The following is a 21,654-nucleotide window of genomic DNA, read 5'->3' as shown; positions in this document are numbered from 1 at the left end:
CCCATCGACTTTCTACGGCCTACCATCCTCAGACTAGCGGTTAAGTGGAAAATACCAATCGTGGCATTAAGAGGATCTTAGAGAAGACAGTTGGTAACAGTCGCGGAGACTGGGCTGAAAAGCTAGATGACGCACTTTGGGCCTTTCGTACTGCGTTCAAAACGCCTATCGGGACCACTCCCTTTCGGCTAGTTTATGGAAAGGCGTGTCATCTGCCTGTTGAGTTAGAACATCGTGCGTATTGGGCTTTAAGAGCCGTAAATCTTGATTTATCTGCGGCGGGAAAGAGTCGTTTTCTTCAAATTCATGAGGTTGAGGAGTTACGGAATGAGGCGTATGAAAGAAGTTGGGGGTATAAGGAGCGGACAAAGGAACGTCATGATAAACATATTAAGGGGCCCAAAGAGTTTAAGTGTGGGGATAAGGTTCTTCTATATAATTCTCGGTTGAAGTTGTTTCCGGGTAAATTGAAATCCCGATGGGTTGGTCCGTTTGTTGTGAAGGAGGCATTTCCGTATGGAGCGGTTGAGATAAAGGCTGATGATGGACATTCTTGGAAAGTGTATGGGCATAGACTGAAGCATTATATTAGAGGTTCACTTGGTGATCATGAGGAGGAGGCGATCTACCTTGATCTGCCTGGAGAGTAGAGAGGATAGCACACTCGGGACTTCGCCAGAGTTGTAGAGTTTGTATAAAATTTTAGTTGCATTATTTTTATTTTCTTTTATTTTTATTCTTCTTTGTTTTATTTTTCTTTGAGTCTTTTTAGTCCTTAGAGTCTGTTTGATGTCTGCTTTGGGTTGTTTTGAGTTTTATTTTGCAGGACTGGATTTTATTGTTCGTACTCAATCTCCATTCGGATGAGGATTTTTCTGAGCCTATCATATTATAGAGGACACCCAGAAGCTGCGGCCGCGAATGAAATGCTATACGGTCGCCTTGGAACGAGACTTGTGAAGATAATTGCATTATTACCAGGGGAGTCTGTTCTAATTTATTGTTTTATTTGCTTACATTTTTTTTATTCAGCTTTATTTTCTGTTTTTTTCTATTCCTACATTGAGGACAATGTAGATTTTAAGTGTGAGGATGGGAACTGACGTTTTCTTTTGGTTAAAAAAAAGTTTAAAAAAAATATTAAAAAAAAACAGTTTCAAATTTTATTAAAAAAAGAAAAAAAAGAAAAAATATATAAAATATAAAAATAAAAAAAAGGTTAAAAAAAAGCTCAAAAAAAATGTCCTGAAATTTTAATGAAATTTTTTGCATATAATGGAAAATGATAGAAAAATTTGAGATTACTTTTAAAAACTACTACTATATATGAGATTAAATAAACGATTACGTACTAAACTTGGGATGTGTCGGTAGGCCCAACTAGCTTTGATGGTCCTCTTTAGCAGATTTTATATATCTAATAATTTGAAAAACGGTGAAACCGAATTTCGATGCTTAGGGAGGATTACCATAATCTAAAAACTTTGAGATGGTAAGACTTAGATGCACTCAAACCATCACACCACCACATGTCCATATTTTTACGAGCTTAGTAATAGTTATATACTTTAGGGTGATATAAAAAAAAGAAGAAAAAAAAGCGAAAAAAAAAAGCGAAAAAAAAATGAAAAAAAAGAGAGAAGTATGTTTTGAAAGTTATGTGTATTATCAAAAGTTGTTCAAGAAAAGCAAATGCTTGTGAAGAAAGTTATGTATTGTAAAATGCAAAAGAAGCATTCTTTAAAGTTAGTAAAAGATGCCAAAGTGCACATACTAGACGGGACTTAGAGTATACGTGTTACCAAGGGGATGGTGACTCTGAGGATACACTATTGGGGCTCGAAGGTTCTTAGTCAATAAATATCAAATTAGGAATTTATAGGACAAAGTCCAATAATATTTAGGAATAGCTCGTACGACCTCCACAAGACCATTCATCCATCAAATATCACCGAGTGCATCTAATTAGTACCATCAACGAGTCCTTAGCTTATGGTGATTTGTCAAACCCGTTTGCTTTGACTCTAGTTTTTTCTAGCTCTCTTTGTCTGAGATGGGGTAGGTGTAGCCGTGATTTTTGAACTTAAAGCGCTTAATGCAATTGGGGGCTTGATAGGTTGGTGGCTGGGTTAAAGTGGACAACAATATCGGCAATCGCGGTTTTTGCGTTTATCTGTGCTTAAAAGATAACCTATATGTTTTGAAAACTAGTCTTAAATTCTGATTCCATTGCAATATATATATTTTTCCGGGGACGAAAAAAGTTTAAGTGTGGGGATATTTGATATGGTCTAAAAGATACATGTTATTATATAAATATTTCTTACACTTTCAAGTATTTTGAGCCAGGTTTTTATTGAATATATTTCTATTTGGCTCATATTTAAAGTTTAAAGGTTTTTAGAGACAGTGAGAAAAAAAAACAATAAACCAACACAACAAATAATAACCATTGATTGGTTTATTTTATATGATGTTGTCTACATATTAATTAACACCATAATGTTATTATATAAACTAAGTGAAATTTCTTGTTTACGTTGGATTTTAAAATAAAATGCTCATAAGTTTAGTAATTCAAATTGTGAAGTTCACTAATAATATTCTCGTTGATGGCATAATGACAGGAAATAATAAAAATCCAAATGGGCCTCAATATGGAATTAAAAGACTTGGAGTTGGGCTGTGGTGACGGAAGGAATTAGTAGCCCATGTATGAATCGTGTGTTTTGTTTGTTACCCTATGGCAACTGATTGGAGGGGGCATCACGATAGCTTGGAAAAAAAGTTTGTCACTATATATATATAAAATTTATTTTGTGAAGATAAAAAGGGAGTTAGGGGTGGAAATAAAAAAAACCCTAATATTGTTTTCGTCTTGGAAAGAAGGCTACGTGAGGGGCCGGCTACGTGGAAACAGAAGTCAACGAAGAAGAGTTTTCTTTTTGAGACATCAATTACTTGTTGTCTTATAGTAGGAGACAGTAAGAGCCAAAAGTTTAACAGTTGATACATATTTGGGCGGCCACAGTGTAAGAAGAATAATTGGTTTGTTTTATTAATTTTTATTATGAATCATCTTTGTGAACTCTATACTACTTTTGTTTCGTATATTTTTATGAGTAGCTAAAACCTTTATATTTTTATCGAGTTCTTTAAATATTGATGATTAATGGGTTGGGTAGAAATTGGAGGTCTACCGTTTACGGTATGGAATTTCGATTGTTATAAGAAGATAGCAAGAAAGTGGGGCAATTCCGTGTTTTTTGATGACTATAAGGAAGAACCACTTTCAAGAGATAGGGTTTGTAGATGCTTTTTGTTAGGTGGGCTATCAGCAGGGAGGGGGAGTCACTATCAGCTAATGATAGTGAGTATATTTTTGGGTCGAAAATAGGTGAATTGAATTCTTCTGTAGTAAGATCATGTAGATGAAGAAAATACCGATTGAGGGGAGGCGTTCTCTAGTTATGATGTCGGTGAATTGGAAAAGGAATATATAAGGTCAACTCACTTTCTCATGTAACGAAAGATGAAGTTATAATTAAAAATGTAGTAACTGGTTTTGAAAGGAATGAGAGAAATGGCGAGGTGGAGACAAAAGTTGATGTTTCTTCTACTACACCTTCGAAAGTGGAGTTGTGAAAGTATTGTTCGCCTAACACAGTTTCTAAGTCTAGCTCATTTGGCTCAGTTATGCATGTTTGGTGGCACCTGCTTTACAAAGATCCGCATGTGAATAATTATGATTCATTATGTTTTACTCAATTATGCAAGTAAACTGAATTTTTCCTCGTTGACTTGAGGATATGGCAATATACGAAAAATGAAAATGATGGTATTAGGTTCATATTCTCACAAATCAAGCAGGAGCTGAGTTAGGTCTCTTTATATGGTTTGTTTGGTCTGTTTTTGTGTTGTTCTCTCTTTGATGTGTCTTTTATGTTTTTGTTATGCATCAATTTGTATTTATGTATCGTCATATCTAGTTGCTTTCTAGATAATTTTTCTTGTATAATATAGTTGTCATTCTAAAAATAAAACATGAGCACCATCTAACCAAAAACGTCATTTACTTAAACATTGACATAAACATGTTTAATAAGCGAGTTTCATGGCACGAGACATTTAACTTTTAACACATTTTAATTTAACAAATTCAATAACAAAAATGATTTTGATACAACCACCTAACACAGCTAAAAACAAGAATATATGATCACCAACACGAATTTAAGCAAAGGACTTCAAAATCCTTTAAAAGCTAAAAGTACTAAGTAGATGCGGTTAGCGTTAAAAATTTGGAGTATCATATTTAATTTTTGACGGAGGTATAAACCTACGTCATTTTGATAAACGATTCTTAAGTGCTTCATCTCAACATGTTAACTCTTTAACAAAGTTACTAAATGACTAATAAGAGCCATAATAGAGTTAGAAGAGCTATACTCATTTAGACGCATTTTAACCTTATCATTGACGTTCCAACTCTTATACCTTAAAACCAAATTTATTTAACTAGTATAGTAGTATGAAAATGAACCATGTATTTTCTCATGAACTTTAGGTTGCGAAAACCCATACCTTTAAAAAAGAATACTCCATTTATGTTAATAAAGGCAAAAGTTTAATTGTCCATTTAATGTTAAATAAATTTCCAAGTATTTATAGTTAGAAAATGTGAAAAAGTGAAAAACTAATTAAAAAAATACTCTAACACAATTGAATATCACAAAATATCATATAACTGTTATAATATTAGCCTTAATTACAACAAGATTATTAAAGTGATAAAGAGACAAAAGGATAGGAAAAGAGAGAATGTAATATATTTTTTGGGATGCCAGTACTCGTTATACATACACTCTATTTATAATGTTAGAATACTATTTAGGAACACTATTTAGGGAGACAAGTGTATATAATTGGTTTGAAAATTTCATCCATTATTTGCAAGTGTCTTACCGACACTTTTATAACACTCCCCCTTGGATGACACATTTTCAAACTTCGGGGTCTTGAAGTACTGCCTCATTAAAAACCTTGCTAAAGAAAAACCCAATGGGAAAAAACCTTAGCTAAGGGAAAAAAAAGTGCAGTATATAGCTACCCCTCATATTGCAGGTCGTTACATTGTCCGTACATGGCGCATGCCAATATCATGAACATGTTTCCTGAATGTTGCTGTGGGAAGTGCTTTTGTGAAAAGATCAGCTGAGTTGTTGCTGGACTGGACATATCTCATCTCAACCTGATTGTCTTTAATAAGGTCTCGAGTATACTCAAAGTATCTTGGTGGTATATGCTTTGTTCTGTCACTTTTGACATACCCTTCCTTCATTTGCGAGACACAAGCTGCATTATCTTCATAGATAGGAGTTAGAATTCGATCTTTCTCTAGTCCACAAGTAATCAATATGTGTCGTGACATAGATCTTAACCATACACATTCTCTTGAAGCTTCATGCAATGCAATGACTTCAGCATGATTTGAAGATGTTGCAATGAGTGTTTGTTTCTGAGAACGCCATGAAATCGCAGTTCCTCCATTCTTAAATACGTATCCAGTTTGAGATTTTGATTTATGGGGATCAGATAAATAACCTGCATCTGCATAACCAACTAACCCTTCTTTTGAATCGTTAGGATAAAATAAACCTAAATCAGCAGTTCCTTTTAAATACCAAAAAATATGTTTAATGCCATTCCAATGTCTTTTAGTAGGGGATGAACTGAATCTTGCCAATAAATTAACTGCAAAAGAAATGTCAGGTCTTGTACAGTTAGTAAGATACATAAGTGCTCCAATTGCACTGAGGTATGGTACTTCGGGACCAAGAATCTCTTCATTATCTTCGCAAGGACGAAATGGATCATTGTCAACATTGAGTGATCTAACAACCATTGGTGTGCTTAAAGGATTTGCTTTGTCCATATTGAAACGTTTTAAGAGTTTCTCAGTATAAGTTGACTGATGCACAAGTATCCCATTATGCATATGCTCAATTTGTAAACCAAGATAATATTTGGTTTTTCCAAGATCTTTCATTTCGAATTCTTTCTTTAAAAGAGCAATTGCTTCATTAATTTCTTTTTGTGTCCCAATTAAATTTAGATCATCAACATAAACAACTATGATCACATATCCTGATGTTGTCTTCTTGATGAAGACACATGGACAAATAAGATTATTTGTGTATCCTTTGCTTATCAAATAATCACTCAAACGATTGTACCACATCCTTCCAGATTGTTTCAGTCCATACAAGGATCTTTGTAATTTGATGGAATACATTTCCTTAGGCTTTGAGCTTATTGCTTCGGGGAGTTTAAATCCTTCGGGAATTTTCATATAGATGTCACTATCTAGTGATCCATACAAGTAAGCTGTGACAACATCCATAAGACGCATCTCTAACTTTTTAGAGACTGCTAAGCTGATTAAATATCTAAACGTAATAGCATCCATAACAGGAGAATACGTTTCATCATAGTCAATTCCTGGCCTCTGAGAAAAACCTTGAGCTACAAGTCTTGCTTTATATCTTGTAACTTCATTTTTCTCATTTCGTTTTCTCACAAAAACCCATTTATATCCTACAGGTTTCATTGACTTTGGTGTAATGACAATAGGTCCAAAAACCTTTCGATTGTTTAGTGAGTTTAATTCAGCTTGCATAACATCTTTCCATTTGTTCCAATCTTGTCGATTTTTACAATCATCTACAGATTTTAGTTCAGGGTCATCATTTTCTTCCATGATATAGCTTGCCACAGAATAAGAAAATATATCATCAATATTTTCCATTTCATCTCGATCCCACATTATATGTGATTTACCATAGTTTATTGACAATTCTTTATTAGAATCATTTATTTCTTCCTGAGGAAATGTTATATCATTTATTCTTTTCTGAGGGAAGGTTTTGTCAATCATTCCTTCCTTAGGGTCAGTATCATTCTCAGAACCCTTTCTTTTTCGAGGATTTTTATCCTTTGAACCGATTGGCCTTCCACGTTTTAAACATTTTTGAAATTCATGAGGTGCATTATTATGGTTTTGCTTGCTTGGAATCTCAACTCGAGCTGGAGCATTAGCAGCTGGTATATGAGATTTAGTGACCCTGTTTATATCAGTAAATGCATCAGGTAACTGATTTGCAATTTCTTGTAGATATATTATTTTTTGAACCTTTGTCTCACTTTGTTTTGATCTTGGGTCTAGGTGTAACAATGATGGCACACACCATGATATATCTCTTTCTTGCTTTTTCATTTCTCCCCCTAATGTCGGGAACATTGTCTCGTTAAAATGGCAATCAGCAAAACGTGCTGTAAATGCATCACCTGTTAAAGGTTCAAGGTATCTTATGATGGAAGACGTTTCATATCCAACATATATTCCCAACCTTCTTTGGGACCCATTTTTTGTGCGTTGTGGTGGTGCAATAGGAACATACACAACACACCCAAAAATTCTAAGATGAGAGATATTTGGCTAATTTCCAGAAACAAGTTGTGTGGGAGAGTATTTATGATTTGCACTTGGTCTCACACGGATTAATGATCCAGCATGCATAATTGCATGACCCCAAATAGAAACAGGGAGTTTTGTCCTCATTATTAATGGTCTAGCTATTAGCTGTAGGCGTTTGATCAACGACTCGGCTAAGCCATTTTGTGTGTGTACATGAGCAACAAGGTGTTCTACAACAATCCCCACAGACATGCAATAATCATCAAAGCATGTGATGTAAATTCTCCCGCATTATCAAGCCTTACTCTTTAATGGTATAATCCGGAAAATGTGCACGTAATTTGATAATTTGAGCAAAAAATTTTGCAAAAGCAACATTACGAGTCGATAATAAAGAGATATTAGACCATCTGCTGGATGCGTCTATTAAGACCATGAAGTATCTAAATGGTCCGCATGGTGGATGAATTGGTCCACATATGTCACCTTGAATTCTTTCAAGAAACATTGGTGTTTCTTTATCGACTTTTAATGGCGAAGGCCTTGTAATTAATTTTCCAAGAGAACAAGATGTACATTGAGGCATTTTATCTATTTTGTGAATCTTTTGACCTTTCAGTGGATGCCCATGTGTATTTTCAATGATCCTTTTCATCATTGTGGATCCTGGATCGAGTATGCACACAGCCCCGAAAACATAACAAGGAAATGGGGCTAGAAACTCACCTGAACTCTGCTTCTTCCTCCGATAGTTGTAAATCCCTTCTTTAACTGAGCTCGGCTGACTGTATAAGTTACACGTATCAATACTCGCCTGATTTTAATCTGGTGGCCTAGTATTAGATTACTTTTACTTATCGTTTTAATTTATTTTCTAATAGAACTTGACTCTAGGCGAAGTTAAACCTTAGGCGAACTTAGCTTTAGGCGAAGTTGTCATCAGACGAACTTAGCTTTAGGCGAAGTTGTCATCAGGCGAACTTAGCTTTTAGGCGAAGTTGTCATCAGGCGAACTTAGCTTTTAGGCGAAGTTGTCATCAGGCGAACTTAGCTTTGCAGGCGAAGTTCATCAGGCGAACTTAGCTTGCAGGCGAAGTTGTCGGCTGCAGCTACTGTTCGTCCTTAATCATCTTCGTTTCTTAACCAAATAACTCGATTTAGGTATCCACGGAATCGTCTGACCAGCGCCTACAAACCCCAACCATCAAATCGGCCTAACATCGATGTTTAAGGGGTGCGATTTAGGCATATAGGTTACGGGTTCTTTTATCAATCGATTAACCCATCAAATCTTAACCATTTTCAGTAAGTTTAGCTTTGTAGGATTCGTTTTTACCATACAAACACCGATCTATCATTTCTATACTAATCCAAACCTAAACGAACATGTTCTCGATATAAACGTACCGTAAATGAGTCAAACTACGAACACGAGCTGGTCTTGTTGCTTTGGTTCGTCACGACGATCTAGCACCAACGAGCTCGGGTCCTTGCCTTTGGATCTTGGTTCGGGTTGTGTGTTTTGGAGTGTGTAGAGATTAGGATGGATAAATGGATGGAATGGAAAGGATTGGGGTTTAAGGGGGTATTTATACTCCCTTAAGCCCATGGACCGAAGGCCCATATTTCTTTTTGGTCCATATCTAATCCCATCTAATTATCCTACTAAGTCTTCATATTTTGCTATTATTATTATCGTTCCACTAACTCGTTTATTTCGCCCGACAAAATAATATATTAAATATTACTTTAGAAATTTCGGGATGTTACATTTGTACTTCCACATCTAAAACATGAAGTGCCATTGTTTTCGGACCTACCAGCTTCATTCCATTTATTTTGGTGGTTGGAATTGGTATTGTGTGGGACATGATAATTATTGGCTCTCTGGTTACGACCACGACCACGACCGTAAGAATTATTGTTCCATTTGAATGAAAGCTTACGATCATTAAAATGTATTTTGTCAAAATGACCACGGCCACGTCCACAGCCTCGTCCTCGACTTTGTTCCCATTTATGACCAGAATTTTTATGAGAACTTTTGTGAGCAACATGTGCTTTTGGTATTGCTAATGAACCCGTGGGACGAGATTGATGATTTTTCATCAATAATTCATTATTTTTCTCTGCTACAAGGAGCAATGCATTTAGATCAGAGTATCTCCTAAAATTCTGCAAACAATAATGTGTTTGCAAGTTTATGTTTGATGCATGAAACGTGGAGAAAGTTTTCTCTAACTTTTCTTCCTCTGTTACGGGATACCCACAAAATTCTAGCTTTGAGCAAATTCGGTATAAAGCAGAGGTGTAATCATTTACCCTCTTAAAATCTTGGAACCTAAGACTGTTCCATTCATCTCTAGAAGTAGGAAGTAAAACTTCCCTTAGATGACCGAATATGCTTTTCAAATCTTCCCATGTCATATATGGGTTATCATAATTAAAATACTCATGCTGTAGTAATTCATCAATATGTTTATGGATGAAAACATCAGCTCTTGCTTTATCCTGGTCAGAGCAATCATTGTATTCTTGGATTGTTTCTAACACATCCATAGATTTTAAATGTCTTTTGACATTTGCTGTCCAAGACATATAATTTTCTCCAGAAATGTTGAGTGCAGGGAATTCGAGTTTTGCTATATTTGACATTTTGTTGCTAAACATAATAGAGCAAATAATAAGATAAATATTAGAATCCATATATATCAATCAACAATGAGATACAATACATTGGTAGAGCTATAAACATATAAAAGAAAAAGAAAATGCCGAAATCTTCAGATGGGAGATTAAAAATTAGAATGAGAAGTAGTATAAGCATTATAGTGACCAACAGCAAAACCGGGTGAATCATTTTGAAAACTTTATCTTGGATAAATTTAATAAGAAGAATGTTTGTTGTAAATGAAATGGAGTTAATAATTGGTTATTTATAGTGAAAATTTATAACCGTTTTACAACGGCTATATTACTGTTTTATAACGATAACATTACCGTTTGTATGTGTGTGTGTGTATATATATAATATTAATTATTTTAAAGTAAGATAATAAATACAGTTTATTTTATAAATATATAATTATTATGCATAATAATAAGAATAAAATTGTTAGTGTAAATAAATCTAACTTTTAAATGATATATTAGTGTGCATATAAAAATTAGAATGGTTATCAAATTTTAATAACAATGTTTATACACATTATTATTATTACTTAGTATATGTATATGTATAGATATATTTTCAATGTACATAATTAAAGAAGTGTTTATGATGCTTATGTAGATACCTTTGTGTCTATTACCTTTCTTGATTAGGATATAAGCGGCTCGTGCTGTTAACGTGTTATAATATTAGCCTTAATTACAACAAGATTATTGAAGTGATAAAGAGACAAAAGGATAGGAAAAGTGAGAATGTAATATATTTTTTGGGATGCCAGTACTCGTTACACATACACTCTATTTATAATGTTAGAATACTATTTAGGACCACACTTTTTAGGGAGACAAGTGCATATAATTGGTTTGAAAATTTCATCCATTATTTGCAATTGTCTTACCGACACTTTTATAACAATAACAACATATTTTAAAAAAAAACTAATCAATGAATAAAAGCTCAAATACTCAAGGTAGGTGACCGGCTAAATACGACCCATACACATGCAATTATAGATGGTGCTGAGAAGTTCAAGCCCATCATCCTCTGTTTCTAAGAAAACCAACAGTTCAAAAACGCACGGTAATAATACTCGGTTGAGATCAGACTCATATCAATATCATAACTTTTTTTTTCATTACAAATTCATTAAACATAAAAAGATTACATTTTGTATAGAATAAATAAAAAAGAAATGTAATAAAATAATAAAAAAAATAATAATAATGAATAGTCACTGCTGCTCCTTGTACCTCAAATCTCTCTCTCTCTCTCTCTCTCTCTCTCTCTCTCTCTGTTTTGTGTATCTATCTATCTATTTATCTATATTTCTCCCGTCGCCTCTTTCTTTCTTTCTAGACCTAAAATCAGCTTCCACCATCAACAACAAACACTCTTTCATTTCAGGTTATTATTATTATTACTATGCATCTCGATCCCTCATACTTATTATTATTAATCAATCTGCTAATTTCTATTCTTATTATCCGACGCTGAATTAATTAATTAGGGTTTGTGTGTTTGCATGCAAATGATCTTCCCTTTCATATCCGATTTGTCTACCGATTCGTTTAACAACTCAATCGGACTTAGGGTTTTGCTATTGCCTACAATTTCAATTCTTTACGCAACACTTCATTTCCACTTGCTTCTTTCATTGATTCACTTCTTATCCTCATTTTCACTCTTGCGATTTAGGATGTTAGGGTTTATTCGAGATTTTATTCATTTTATAGTGTTTGATTGAAATTGATTAGCTTTATCAGCTTAGATGATTGTAATTTGATGACTTTTGATTTAATTTATGGTGTCTGATTGCTGAATTTGATATGATTGTTGTTATGTAATTATGATAGGTGATTTTAGGGGAAGTTGGATAATTGTTAAGTGTGAAAATGGCGGGGAGTTCAAGTGAGGAGTCCGGGGTTGGAAGATCGTTTGAGGGATTGTCGAACGGGCAGCAGCGGTCCGGTGAAGCGTTGGCGGAGTGGCGCTCGTCTGAGCAGGTGGAGAACGGGATTGCGTCAACATCACCGCCTTATTGGGATACTGATGATGATAGGGATTGCGGTGGTATGCATGCTTTCAATTTTGTTTTTTGTTTTTGTTTTTATTGTAAAGATATGGTATAGACTATAGAGAGTTAAAAATCTTTTTGGAGGTAACTGTTATTATTAGAATTTTGTGAGTCACGCGGTGCATTCTTTGCTGACAAAAAGTGCAACTTTAGACACGGTTTTATTCGCAAGCCTTTTGTCTTAAGTTACTTCTGGTAAAATGTATAGGGAGCAAAATACATACAATTCTTAATGAAGTTAGACTTAACATGTATATATTCACTCGCATCCTTTTGGCTCTTGCGGATAAAACATATTTGGAGTTAATGAGTTATACAAATTTTGTATAATTGTTTTTTTTATTTTGTTAACGTGCAGAAAAGAAACCTTCTGATCTATACGGAAGGCATACATGGAAAATAGACAAGTTTTCACAGATTAACAAGAGAGAGCTTCGTAGCAATGCGTTTGAGGTTGGTGGCTACAAATGGTATGTTTTCTTCCTTTGTTTGTTTAGTTAAATGATGATGGTATATTATATATGTGCAAATTATGGGGTATTTAAGCTTGAGGGTATGGTTTTAGGTACATTTTAATCTACCCACAGGGGTGTGATGTCTGCAATTTTCTGTCGTTGTTTCTTTGTGTTGCAGAGCATGACAAGCTTCTTCCTGGTATGATTTATAAAAATAAAGTTAAGGGTTTCACTAGTTTTTCCATCTTGCAGTTAAAACAATTTAAAGTGGCTTTTTTTACTGATGCAGGATGGAGTCATTTTGCACAATTCACAATAGCTGTGGTGAATAAAGACCCCAAAAAATCAAAATATTCTGGTGTGTTTCCTCTCTTTTTTTTTTCTTCCAATTATTCATTATTTATGTTTGTCAATATCATATTAAGTAATTAAATCATTAAATGTATGTTTGTAGATACTTTACATCGCTTCTGGAAGAAAGAGCATGACTGGGGTTGGAAAAAGTTTATGGAATTATCCAAGGTTTTAGATGGATTTGTTGATGCTGATACACTCGTAATAAAAGCTCAAGTTCAAGTTATCAGGTTAATTTGATTATTCTTTTCAAGCTTTATTGTTATTGTGGTAGTATCATATGTAAAAGGACTTCCTTCTTTTTATCCTCATCGAACCCTTTGCACCATGGTCTAAATTTACTTGTCGCGTATTTTTAATTATGTTTTGTAACTTGTTTTGGAACATATCTTGTTTTATTGTCGCGATAGTTAATGTTTCATTCGTTATGGAAACAATAGAAGCTGGTCCAACAAACACTTAATTATTGTATGTAACTTTATATAGAGTCTATTTTAGTTGCTACTTATTCGAGTAATAAATGATTGCTACTTGATTTAGAGTATATATAGATATATTAAGCCATTACTCTTGTATGAAATCTCCATTTACTTTATACCATAACAATGACCTGATTGGAAATTAGGAAGCATTTTGTAGACCAATTGAGATATTTTTTTAATCTCTTACAACATTGTTATTAATTTTAATTATTGTTATTAGTTTTATAAATGGTAAATATACTCTATTATATTAGGACACGACAAACGCACATTGATTGGTTGTATCATATGCAATTTTATTTTCCATCATTTCACATGTACCATTTTTGAGTTATTTTCTCTTTCTTCTTTTTAACGATGTATAATAATCAATGCTAACATGTGCTAAACGGTATTGAAGGGAGAGAGCGGATCGTCCTTTCCGATGCCTTGACCGTATGTATAGGAGAGAACTCGTAAGGGTATATTTATCAAATGTAGAACAAATATGTCGTCGCTTCGTTGAAGAAAAAAGAGGAAAACTCGGGAAGTTGCTAGAAGATAAAGCTAGATGGTCCGGGTATGTAATAATAATTCTTAGTAGACGATAATAGGAATGACAAAATGGTAATTTTTTTTATTTGGGTTGCGCCCAATTTGATTCTTTTTTTACATTTTATGTTTCAGCTTCTGTAATTTCTGGTCAAGAATTGATAAAGTATCAAGGCAACAAATGTCACAAGAGAAATCAGATTCAATATTGAAAACCGTTGTGAAGCATTTCTTTATAGAAAAAGAAGTGACATCAACTTTAGTGATGGACTCTTTATACAGTGGATTAAAGGCTCTTGAAGCTCAATCCAAAATCAACGGAAAATGTGATGCAGAACAAACGACAACAATTCCCGTTGTTCATATGGAAAACGACATGTTTTCTCTCGTTGATGATGTTCTGCTTTTGCTTGAGAGGGCCGCCATTGAACCCTTGCCCTCAAAAGATGAAAACCGTCCTCAAAACCGTACTAAGGTCAGCGTCATTTTATAGTATTAATGACTACATATGCATCCTTACATCATATGCATCTATATATATTTATATATCAGTATATGTATAATATGTACTTTTGAGAGTTATATATATATATTAATTTCTTTTTTATTTTTGATAAGACTAATACATATGTATGCTTTTATATGTGTGTGTGGAGTATTTATCAATGATCACATGTTTTATGTTTACTGTGGCAGGAGGGTGGCTCGGGGGAGGATTTTAGTAAGGATACCATTGAGCGAGATGAAAGGCGTTTAACTGATTTGGGACGTAGAACCATTGAAATCTTTATTCTAGCCCATATATTCAGGTAGTAATCCGACGAGTTATAAACAATACATATAATCTTATTGGTACACATATTCTTACCTCCTATTTGATGCAGCAGTAAAATAGAAGTTGCATACCAGGAGGCTGTTTCTTTAAAGAGACAAGAAGAGCTCATCCGTGAAGAAGAGGAAGCGTGGATGGCCGAAAGTGAAAAACGAGCATCTGAAAAAGAAAAAAAATTAAAAAAGAAACAGGTGTCTAATAATATAATAATAATGATAATAATAATACTAATAATAAAAATCATATTTAACCTTAATTGGATTTTAATCATTTTATTCAACAATTTTTGATTGCTTTATTGTACAGGCGAAACAGAAAAGAAACAATCGGAAGTTAAAGGAGCTGAAGGATAAGGGTCGGGATGAAAAGCCCAGTATTGTAATCGAGGAAAAACCGAAAAGCCAAAGCCTGGTTGAGGATGATGCGGATTTGTCAAAAAAGCCCACCTCGCTCGAGGATGTTTCAGATGTGTCAGATTCGGTCGATTGTGTACCTGAAGCGGTTCTTCAACCCGATTCAGACGATAGAGATTCGAGCCCGGTTAATTGGGATACCGACACTTCTGAACCTCATCATCCACCCACGGAAGCCTGTAGTAGCGGTGTTGTTGGTGAACAAAATGGCGGGTTGAAGAGCTCGTCTGTAATGGATGACAGCTCATCAACGTGCTCATCGGATTCACTCCCGTCAGTTGTAACCAACGGGCCCGTTGGTAGATTGAGTTCACATCAGAATCAGAAATCCCAAAGTTCACCTAGAAGGTCGGTTTCGTTTTTTCATATTCCATATTTCGTCTTTTAACTTTCTGTTTTAACACGTGTAATGCGTTATTAATGTTATACAGAGGGAAAGTCAAGCATGGAAAGGGTACTGGTCAACCGCATGCTGAGGGCGACGAGGTTGCGATCTTGTTGCAGGAGAAGAAAGTGGAAGAACTTGTTTCCTTGCAAAAGAAGCTAACTATTAAAGATGAAACTGAACCTGAGAGACATTCAAAAGAAAAAATAACCGTCTCGGTTGCACCGTCTTCACCCAAAAGCCCATCAAAAGCTTCCCCAGGGGCCCTCCAAAAATCAGACCTAAAAAGGACTACCCAAAACACCGACTCTGGTAAACCCATGGGCTCGTCAAACTTAACCAACGTTGCAGTCGTATCCAAACCCTACGCGTTAAAACCACCCGAAAAGCCTTCAACAATTCACCAAACACCTAATCCAGCTCAGAAATCCATGCCTGTGAATGGTCAAGGGGCATTAACAGCTGAAAAGCCCGTGGTACAACCAGTATTGACTAAGTCGTTGCCTGTTTCGTCGGCTATGCCGGTGCCATCGTTGTCGAGGCCATTGAGTGCACCATTAGTTGACGGGTCTCGATCTAATAAAGCCACGGGTACCACCCCGGTAGTCTCAATGGTTCAAACCGCACCATATCTATCCCGTTCTGCGAGTGCAGTCGGGTGTCTCGGTCCCGATCCGTCACCAGTGGGTCAAAGTTATGGTCCACCTTCGTATCGTAACGCTATGATGGGTCAAACCCAGTCTCCCTCCTATTCACAGCCTGTGTTTCTACCTCAGACCCCGGAAAGAATCGACTCCAGTTCCATCGGATCGAGTTTTTCATTCGGGATGTTGAATCATGATCCACTTCAAAACGGATCTGGGTGGATGGAAACCGTTCAGCTGGATAACGGTAATAATATCCGATCACAACCACATGGCATGTTTGCCGACGAATTCCCACACCTTGATATCATCAATGATTTACTAGATGAAGAGTACGCTCCGGGCCCGTTATTTCATAACGGGCCTCGCCATCTTTCTCACCAGTTCACTTTCCCCGGGGATGTCGGTAGTTCACTTGACCCGGGTCCTTCAACAAGCTCGTGTCGGTTTGACCGGACCCGAAGCTTTCCTGAAGAGTTCCAACATAGTTACACTGGAGGGTTTGACTTTTCACAAGATTTGATTTTACCTCAACCGAACTTGCACCCTTATGTTAACGGGCAGCTTGATGGGTTGGCTCAGAACCAGTGGCAGATTGGCGGGTCGGATGTTTCTTATGGGCTGAGAAATATTGATGGTGACGGGTACCAGTATCATATGCCTGGGGATTATTCGGGGTTGACTATGGGAGTCAATGGTTACACCATGTACCGACCTAACGGGCAGTGAGTAGGCTGCAAAAGAAAAGATATTATTATTGGGTTGTAATAATCTTTATGAAGAGAAGAATGGTGATTTGAAGTGAGGTTGTAACCCTTTGATAAGAGAACTTTTTTATTTTACTTTATTTTATTCTGAAAGAGTGATCTAGCAACGTTTTTCTTTCTGTTTGTTCGTTAATTACGATTTGAAATCTGACTTTTGCTGGCAATGTTTACTAGAATCAGGTTTTTATATTTGCAAATCTATAGTTTATTGAATTGGTTTTAGTGCGACTAAGCTCGTTCGGCTGTGGTTTGAAAATGCTGCAAACTGATCAGTGCGAACCGGGCTGTTAGAATTGACACAGATTGTGCAGCGACTATTGGTATGGTATGATGTGGAATATGGACACTAGATCATTGCCTGAGATTGAATCACTTTTAAGTTATTTTAAGGATATTATTATAGAATGAATGTCCCTAAATTCAGTTTTAAGTTCTACTTTCAACCATTGCACACAAGAGTTTGACATATACCTGGAGATGGTGAACCACCCTGCTTTCCCGCGTAAAGGGGCTGTCTAGGAGATATAAAATATGTTGGGAAAATAATGGTTTAAACTTAATCAACCAAATACATAAAACCGTACCAAACATGCGATGTGTACACTATAAAGAGTGCTAACGCTCTTGATAACGAGTCACTCCCTAAAGGACCTGTTACGCTTGCGACTCCATCTTGGTGACCGGGTGCATATACCTGGAGAAGGATCACTCTGCCCTCCAGCAGAGTGCATACCAGGAGATGGGGAAACACCATGCCTCCTGCGTGAAGGGGCTGTCTACGTTTCTGTTTCTGGATCGTTGAAATAAACCTGATGGAATCTCGAATTATGTTATATATCAATCGATTGTTATATTATTGAATAAACTATTTGTTGGTATGTTACACAAATCTTTTTTAAGTTTTTAGCATAATGCATTACAGATAGTTTAACAAGTAATGCATGTTTCGAAATGCATTTCGTTTTTAACTTGAAATCGACTTGGAACTTGTAACAATGAACTTCGGTCGCACCACTTGTGGTTTGTGGCTCGAAACATTTTTAAAAATAGCTTGAGAAACTCACCTCAAGTTCTCTCATATAGTTTTTGAATCTAGCCGAATTCAAACCAAAATAGGTGATATTGAATATCATGGTATATTTGTAGCTGGTTGTGATTCACATTCATCGGCTCTATGGTCATTTTCACACACTGATTATCTAAAGTACTCTTTACGGGAAATATATTATAAACAGTTAATATACAAAGTCTATACAAAGTTTGCAGGTTTGTTTAAGCAAACTTGCTGCAAACTTATAATATGCCCCCCCCCCCCTCCTCCCTCTTTCTCATACACCCATATTATGTAATGTTACACACATGCATACATATTTAATATTTTTTTAATTGGTTTGTGAAAGTTTATTGTTGTGAAAGAAAATGAGGTTTTTGATAAAAGTTTGAAATATGACGTGGCGGTTTATATGAGTTTGTTGTTGTGGATGCTATATACACTTTACAAGTACAACTACTTTTGGTAGACACATCTATAGAATAAGGTCGATCTACTTCTCAATTTCAACTTATCTCACCACATTCCCAGATTTTCCCTCTAGTTTTAGAGCAAAATATTCATATATTTATTGTGCGATGCTTAAATCCTCTTACTTTCTACAAACATTGGCATAAATCATTGTAACTACAAACCAAAAGTAAAATGTTGCTTGTTGTCACTTAAATATTAGCTATAACTGATAAGAATTATTATTAATTTGCGGATTAGATATGCAAGAGTAACAAAAACATTAGATGGTTTACTAATTACTCTGCAATATTTTTGCATGTTGATTTTAAACTCAGCTTTACCACTTGGCCATACAAGGGGCCAGCTCCTTGTCCTTGCCAAGGCGTTGCCCCAGACCCGCCAAGGGCAATGCCCCATAGAAACCCATTTACTATCATAGAGGTTCCTTGGCATAGAAGTCATAGCTTCTTGTCATTAATTAATTCTCTTTCTTTTATAATTTCTTGAAGGTTTACTATAGCACTACATCTAAGTGTCACATTTCTTGTCGTTCTTCTCCTTTTCTATTGAAAAACAATATTGTTGTATACTTCGACCACGCTACGTTCGTGTTCTATTATGTATCTTTTTTATTTGCATTTCTTTTTACCTTTTCTTGTCAATACTATATATCCTTTTCGCCGTTTAATTGGATTTGTCTCCTTTTACAAACTAAAAGGAGTATTTGTTGAGATTAAATAAAGAACTAATTAACGATGCATTGTACGTGATTTCCATGTTCCTTTTCACACTTAAATCTCTCAAGTTGTATTTGACAAGGAAAAAGTGCTATATATTATTGATTTTAGTTATAGATATATGTGTAGTCTATTGAAAGGTTCTCTGTTGACATTAAAAAATATAGAATTGAATGACATATATATTTTCAAATATATGAATTTATTCATCGACTTTAATGGCATTTTTCACACCATCATATGTTATGCGTGACATGAAAAATATATTCAAAGTGTTGAAATAAAACTTTGACAGCGTAGTATTTTCTTTTAAAAAAATAAATTGAAATAAAAAAAGTTTGTTAGATGTGAAAGTTTAAACTTTTATATAAAAAAAATAAGCTATTAATTTGAATTAACCTTTAAATAAGTTTTGTAAAATATCAGACTAAATTAAATTATGTATCTAATATACATATGTAAATGCACATTTTTTTTCAAATAACCCACACACAATTGACAAATCGAAGTAATATTTTTCATAGTTAATTGCATAAATCACCCATGTGGTCAACATCGTTTTGCATGAATCAAGCTCTTGGTGTTTTTTTTTTGTTTTTTGTTTTTTTTGCAGATATCACCCTCATGGTCTGCATTTTTGCGGAATCGATTAACTTTGGGTTCACGGCATGGGTCCAATTGCAAGAAAATGCAGACCACGGGGTGATATATGCAAAAAAAAGCCATAACGAGATTGATTCCTGCAAAACGGTGTTGACCACAAGAGTGATTTCTAAACTTGACTTTAATTTTTAAGATAATGTTGTGAAAATTAAACTGGTACTTAAATGTGACTTGTCTATTAATAATTGATTGCTCAAATACTCACACAAACAAGACTACACATATATCACTCGCAAGAAAAGAAATAGATACAAAATTTTTACGTCATTTACTTGATTGTTGTGAGCAAGCTACGTTATTTTAACACCAATATTGCTTACACCTAGATATCATATACCCTTGTATTTGTAAGGAATTATATTTGAACTTGCTTCACATTTGTAGGACACATACCACTAGAAGTCTAGAACACTGATCAGAATGATCCAAGTTGCGAGCAATGCTAAACTAACGGGATCGCATTATATTGATTTTTATAATATTTTATATTTTGCAGATGTTACAAAAGTTTATATTCACACATGATTTTTTGTTCTCTGAATAATTTGGTTGATGCAAACTCATTTTCTTAAAGATTATTATGATGTTGATAAGGATTTATGTATATAATAAAACCAATAAAAAAATTTTAAAATTAGTAATTATTATAGAATTTAAAATCATAAAAACCATGAGAAAGAAACTTCCTTGCCTTTGAAGTTTGAACAACTCCTAACTAGAGTTTACTAGCAATTAATATTAATATTAATAAATATATTGATATATGCCTTACCAAACACTGATGTGCACTTATAACTCATGTTTTATATTGTAAACTATATATTACTTGTGATTTCAAAAAACCTTTGCTAAAAGAAGTGGAACTTAAACCATTTAATAAAGTCATATAAAAATTGTCTTCTTATTTACCAATTCAACAGTCAAAAACTATATACATATATGTTTTAAAAAACAATTCCTTAAGTCAAAGGTCAAAACCTTGAAACGGTTTACACTAAGAAACCACCTAACACCACCTTGGAAATCTTTATATAAATATGCAAGCTCACATACATGTTGATCTATAAACTAAAGAAATGAAGCCATTAAACAGTGTTTGTGTTCTCTTGGTGGTGTTTCTTCTGGTGCAAGCGAACTCTAGCGAAGCTAGTCGAGTTTTGCATGTAAAGAATGGTTTGATCTACTTGAAGAGTCCGAACGTGCTTGTCTTACAGTCACTTCCTAAGGGACCTGTTCCGCCTTCAGGTCCATCAGGGTGCACTTACATACCCGGAAGTGGTGGACCGCCTTGTCCTTAATGATGGTGTTGTCTAGGTCGCCGTTTTTGTGTCATCGAAAAAGCTTTGATGATACCTCAAGTTATGTTATCCATCGATCATACCAATATTGCTTATTCTTTTATTGAATCAACTATTTGCTAGTATTAATTTGGTGGAAGTTACAATATGTACAAATATTTTTAGTTTCCAATATTAATCCTTTCTCCATGACATGTACTTGTAATAAGACTTTGTTTATTAAATACATGGTTTTTGTGCATTTATTTGTGGTATTTGGGAGAAGCAAACGTACGTCTCTATATTCCATTTTAGCTAGTTACAATGCAATATTTTAAAACTTTAAAAGTTAAAATGCCAAACACACACACACACACAATGATTGCCT

At 34.8% G+C, this 21,654-nt stretch overlaps 1 protein-coding gene across 5 annotated transcripts; it reads left to right on the top strand.

Annotated features, from left to right (window-relative positions):
* The first annotated feature begins 11,862 nt into the window (after positions 1-11,862).
* Positions 11,863-17,274, top strand: LOC143601468 (TNF receptor-associated factor homolog 1a-like). 5 transcript variants are annotated; one of them, XM_077078874.1, is made up of 11 exons: positions 11,865-12,215; positions 12,581-12,692; positions 12,788-12,876; positions 12,967-13,035; positions 13,132-13,261; positions 13,914-14,072; positions 14,180-14,519; positions 14,741-14,853; positions 14,929-15,067; positions 15,183-15,637; positions 15,721-17,274. In XM_077078874.1, exons 1-11 carry the CDS (start codon positions 12,041-12,043, stop codon positions 17,045-17,047), a joined length of 3,108 nt encoding a protein of 1,035 aa, XP_076934989.1. In that variant the 5' UTR covers positions 11,865-12,040; the 3' UTR covers positions 17,048-17,274. The 5 variants fall into 5 exon arrangements, with proteins under 5 accessions (XP_076934986.1, XP_076934989.1, XP_076934987.1 ...); XM_077078872.1 differs by having other exon boundaries at positions 11,865-12,218; XM_077078875.1 differs by having other exon boundaries at positions 11,866-12,215; positions 14,932-15,067.
* Positions 17,275-21,654: the final 4,380 nt, after the last annotated feature.

Source organism: Bidens hawaiensis, unplaced genomic scaffold (genome assembly GCF_021521415.1).
Source record: "Bidens hawaiensis isolate Kalapana, Puna unplaced genomic scaffold, B.hawaiensis_p1.1 tig00056336_1, whole genome shotgun sequence".
Taxonomy (NCBI): Eukaryota; Viridiplantae; Streptophyta; class Magnoliopsida; order Asterales; family Asteraceae; genus Bidens; species Bidens hawaiensis.
This window is presented reverse-complemented; position numbering and strand designations above follow the sequence as displayed.

What these genes read in the sequence shown, in the direction of transcription:
- LOC143601468 (XM_077078871.1), top strand. Translation starts at nt 12,041, where the DNA reads ATGGCGGGGAGTTCAAGTGAGGAGTCCGGGGTTGGAAGATCGTTTGAG. An exon ending in CAAAAAATCAAAATATTCTG is followed by an intron (nt 13,036 to 13,131) that starts GTGTGTTTCCTC and finishes GTATGTTTGTAG; the next exon opens with ATACTTTACATCGCTTCTGG. An exon ending in GCTCAAGTTCAAGTTATCAG is followed by an intron (nt 13,262 to 13,913) that starts GTTAATTTGATT and finishes ACGGTATTGAAG; the next exon opens with GGAGAGAGCGGATCGTCCTT.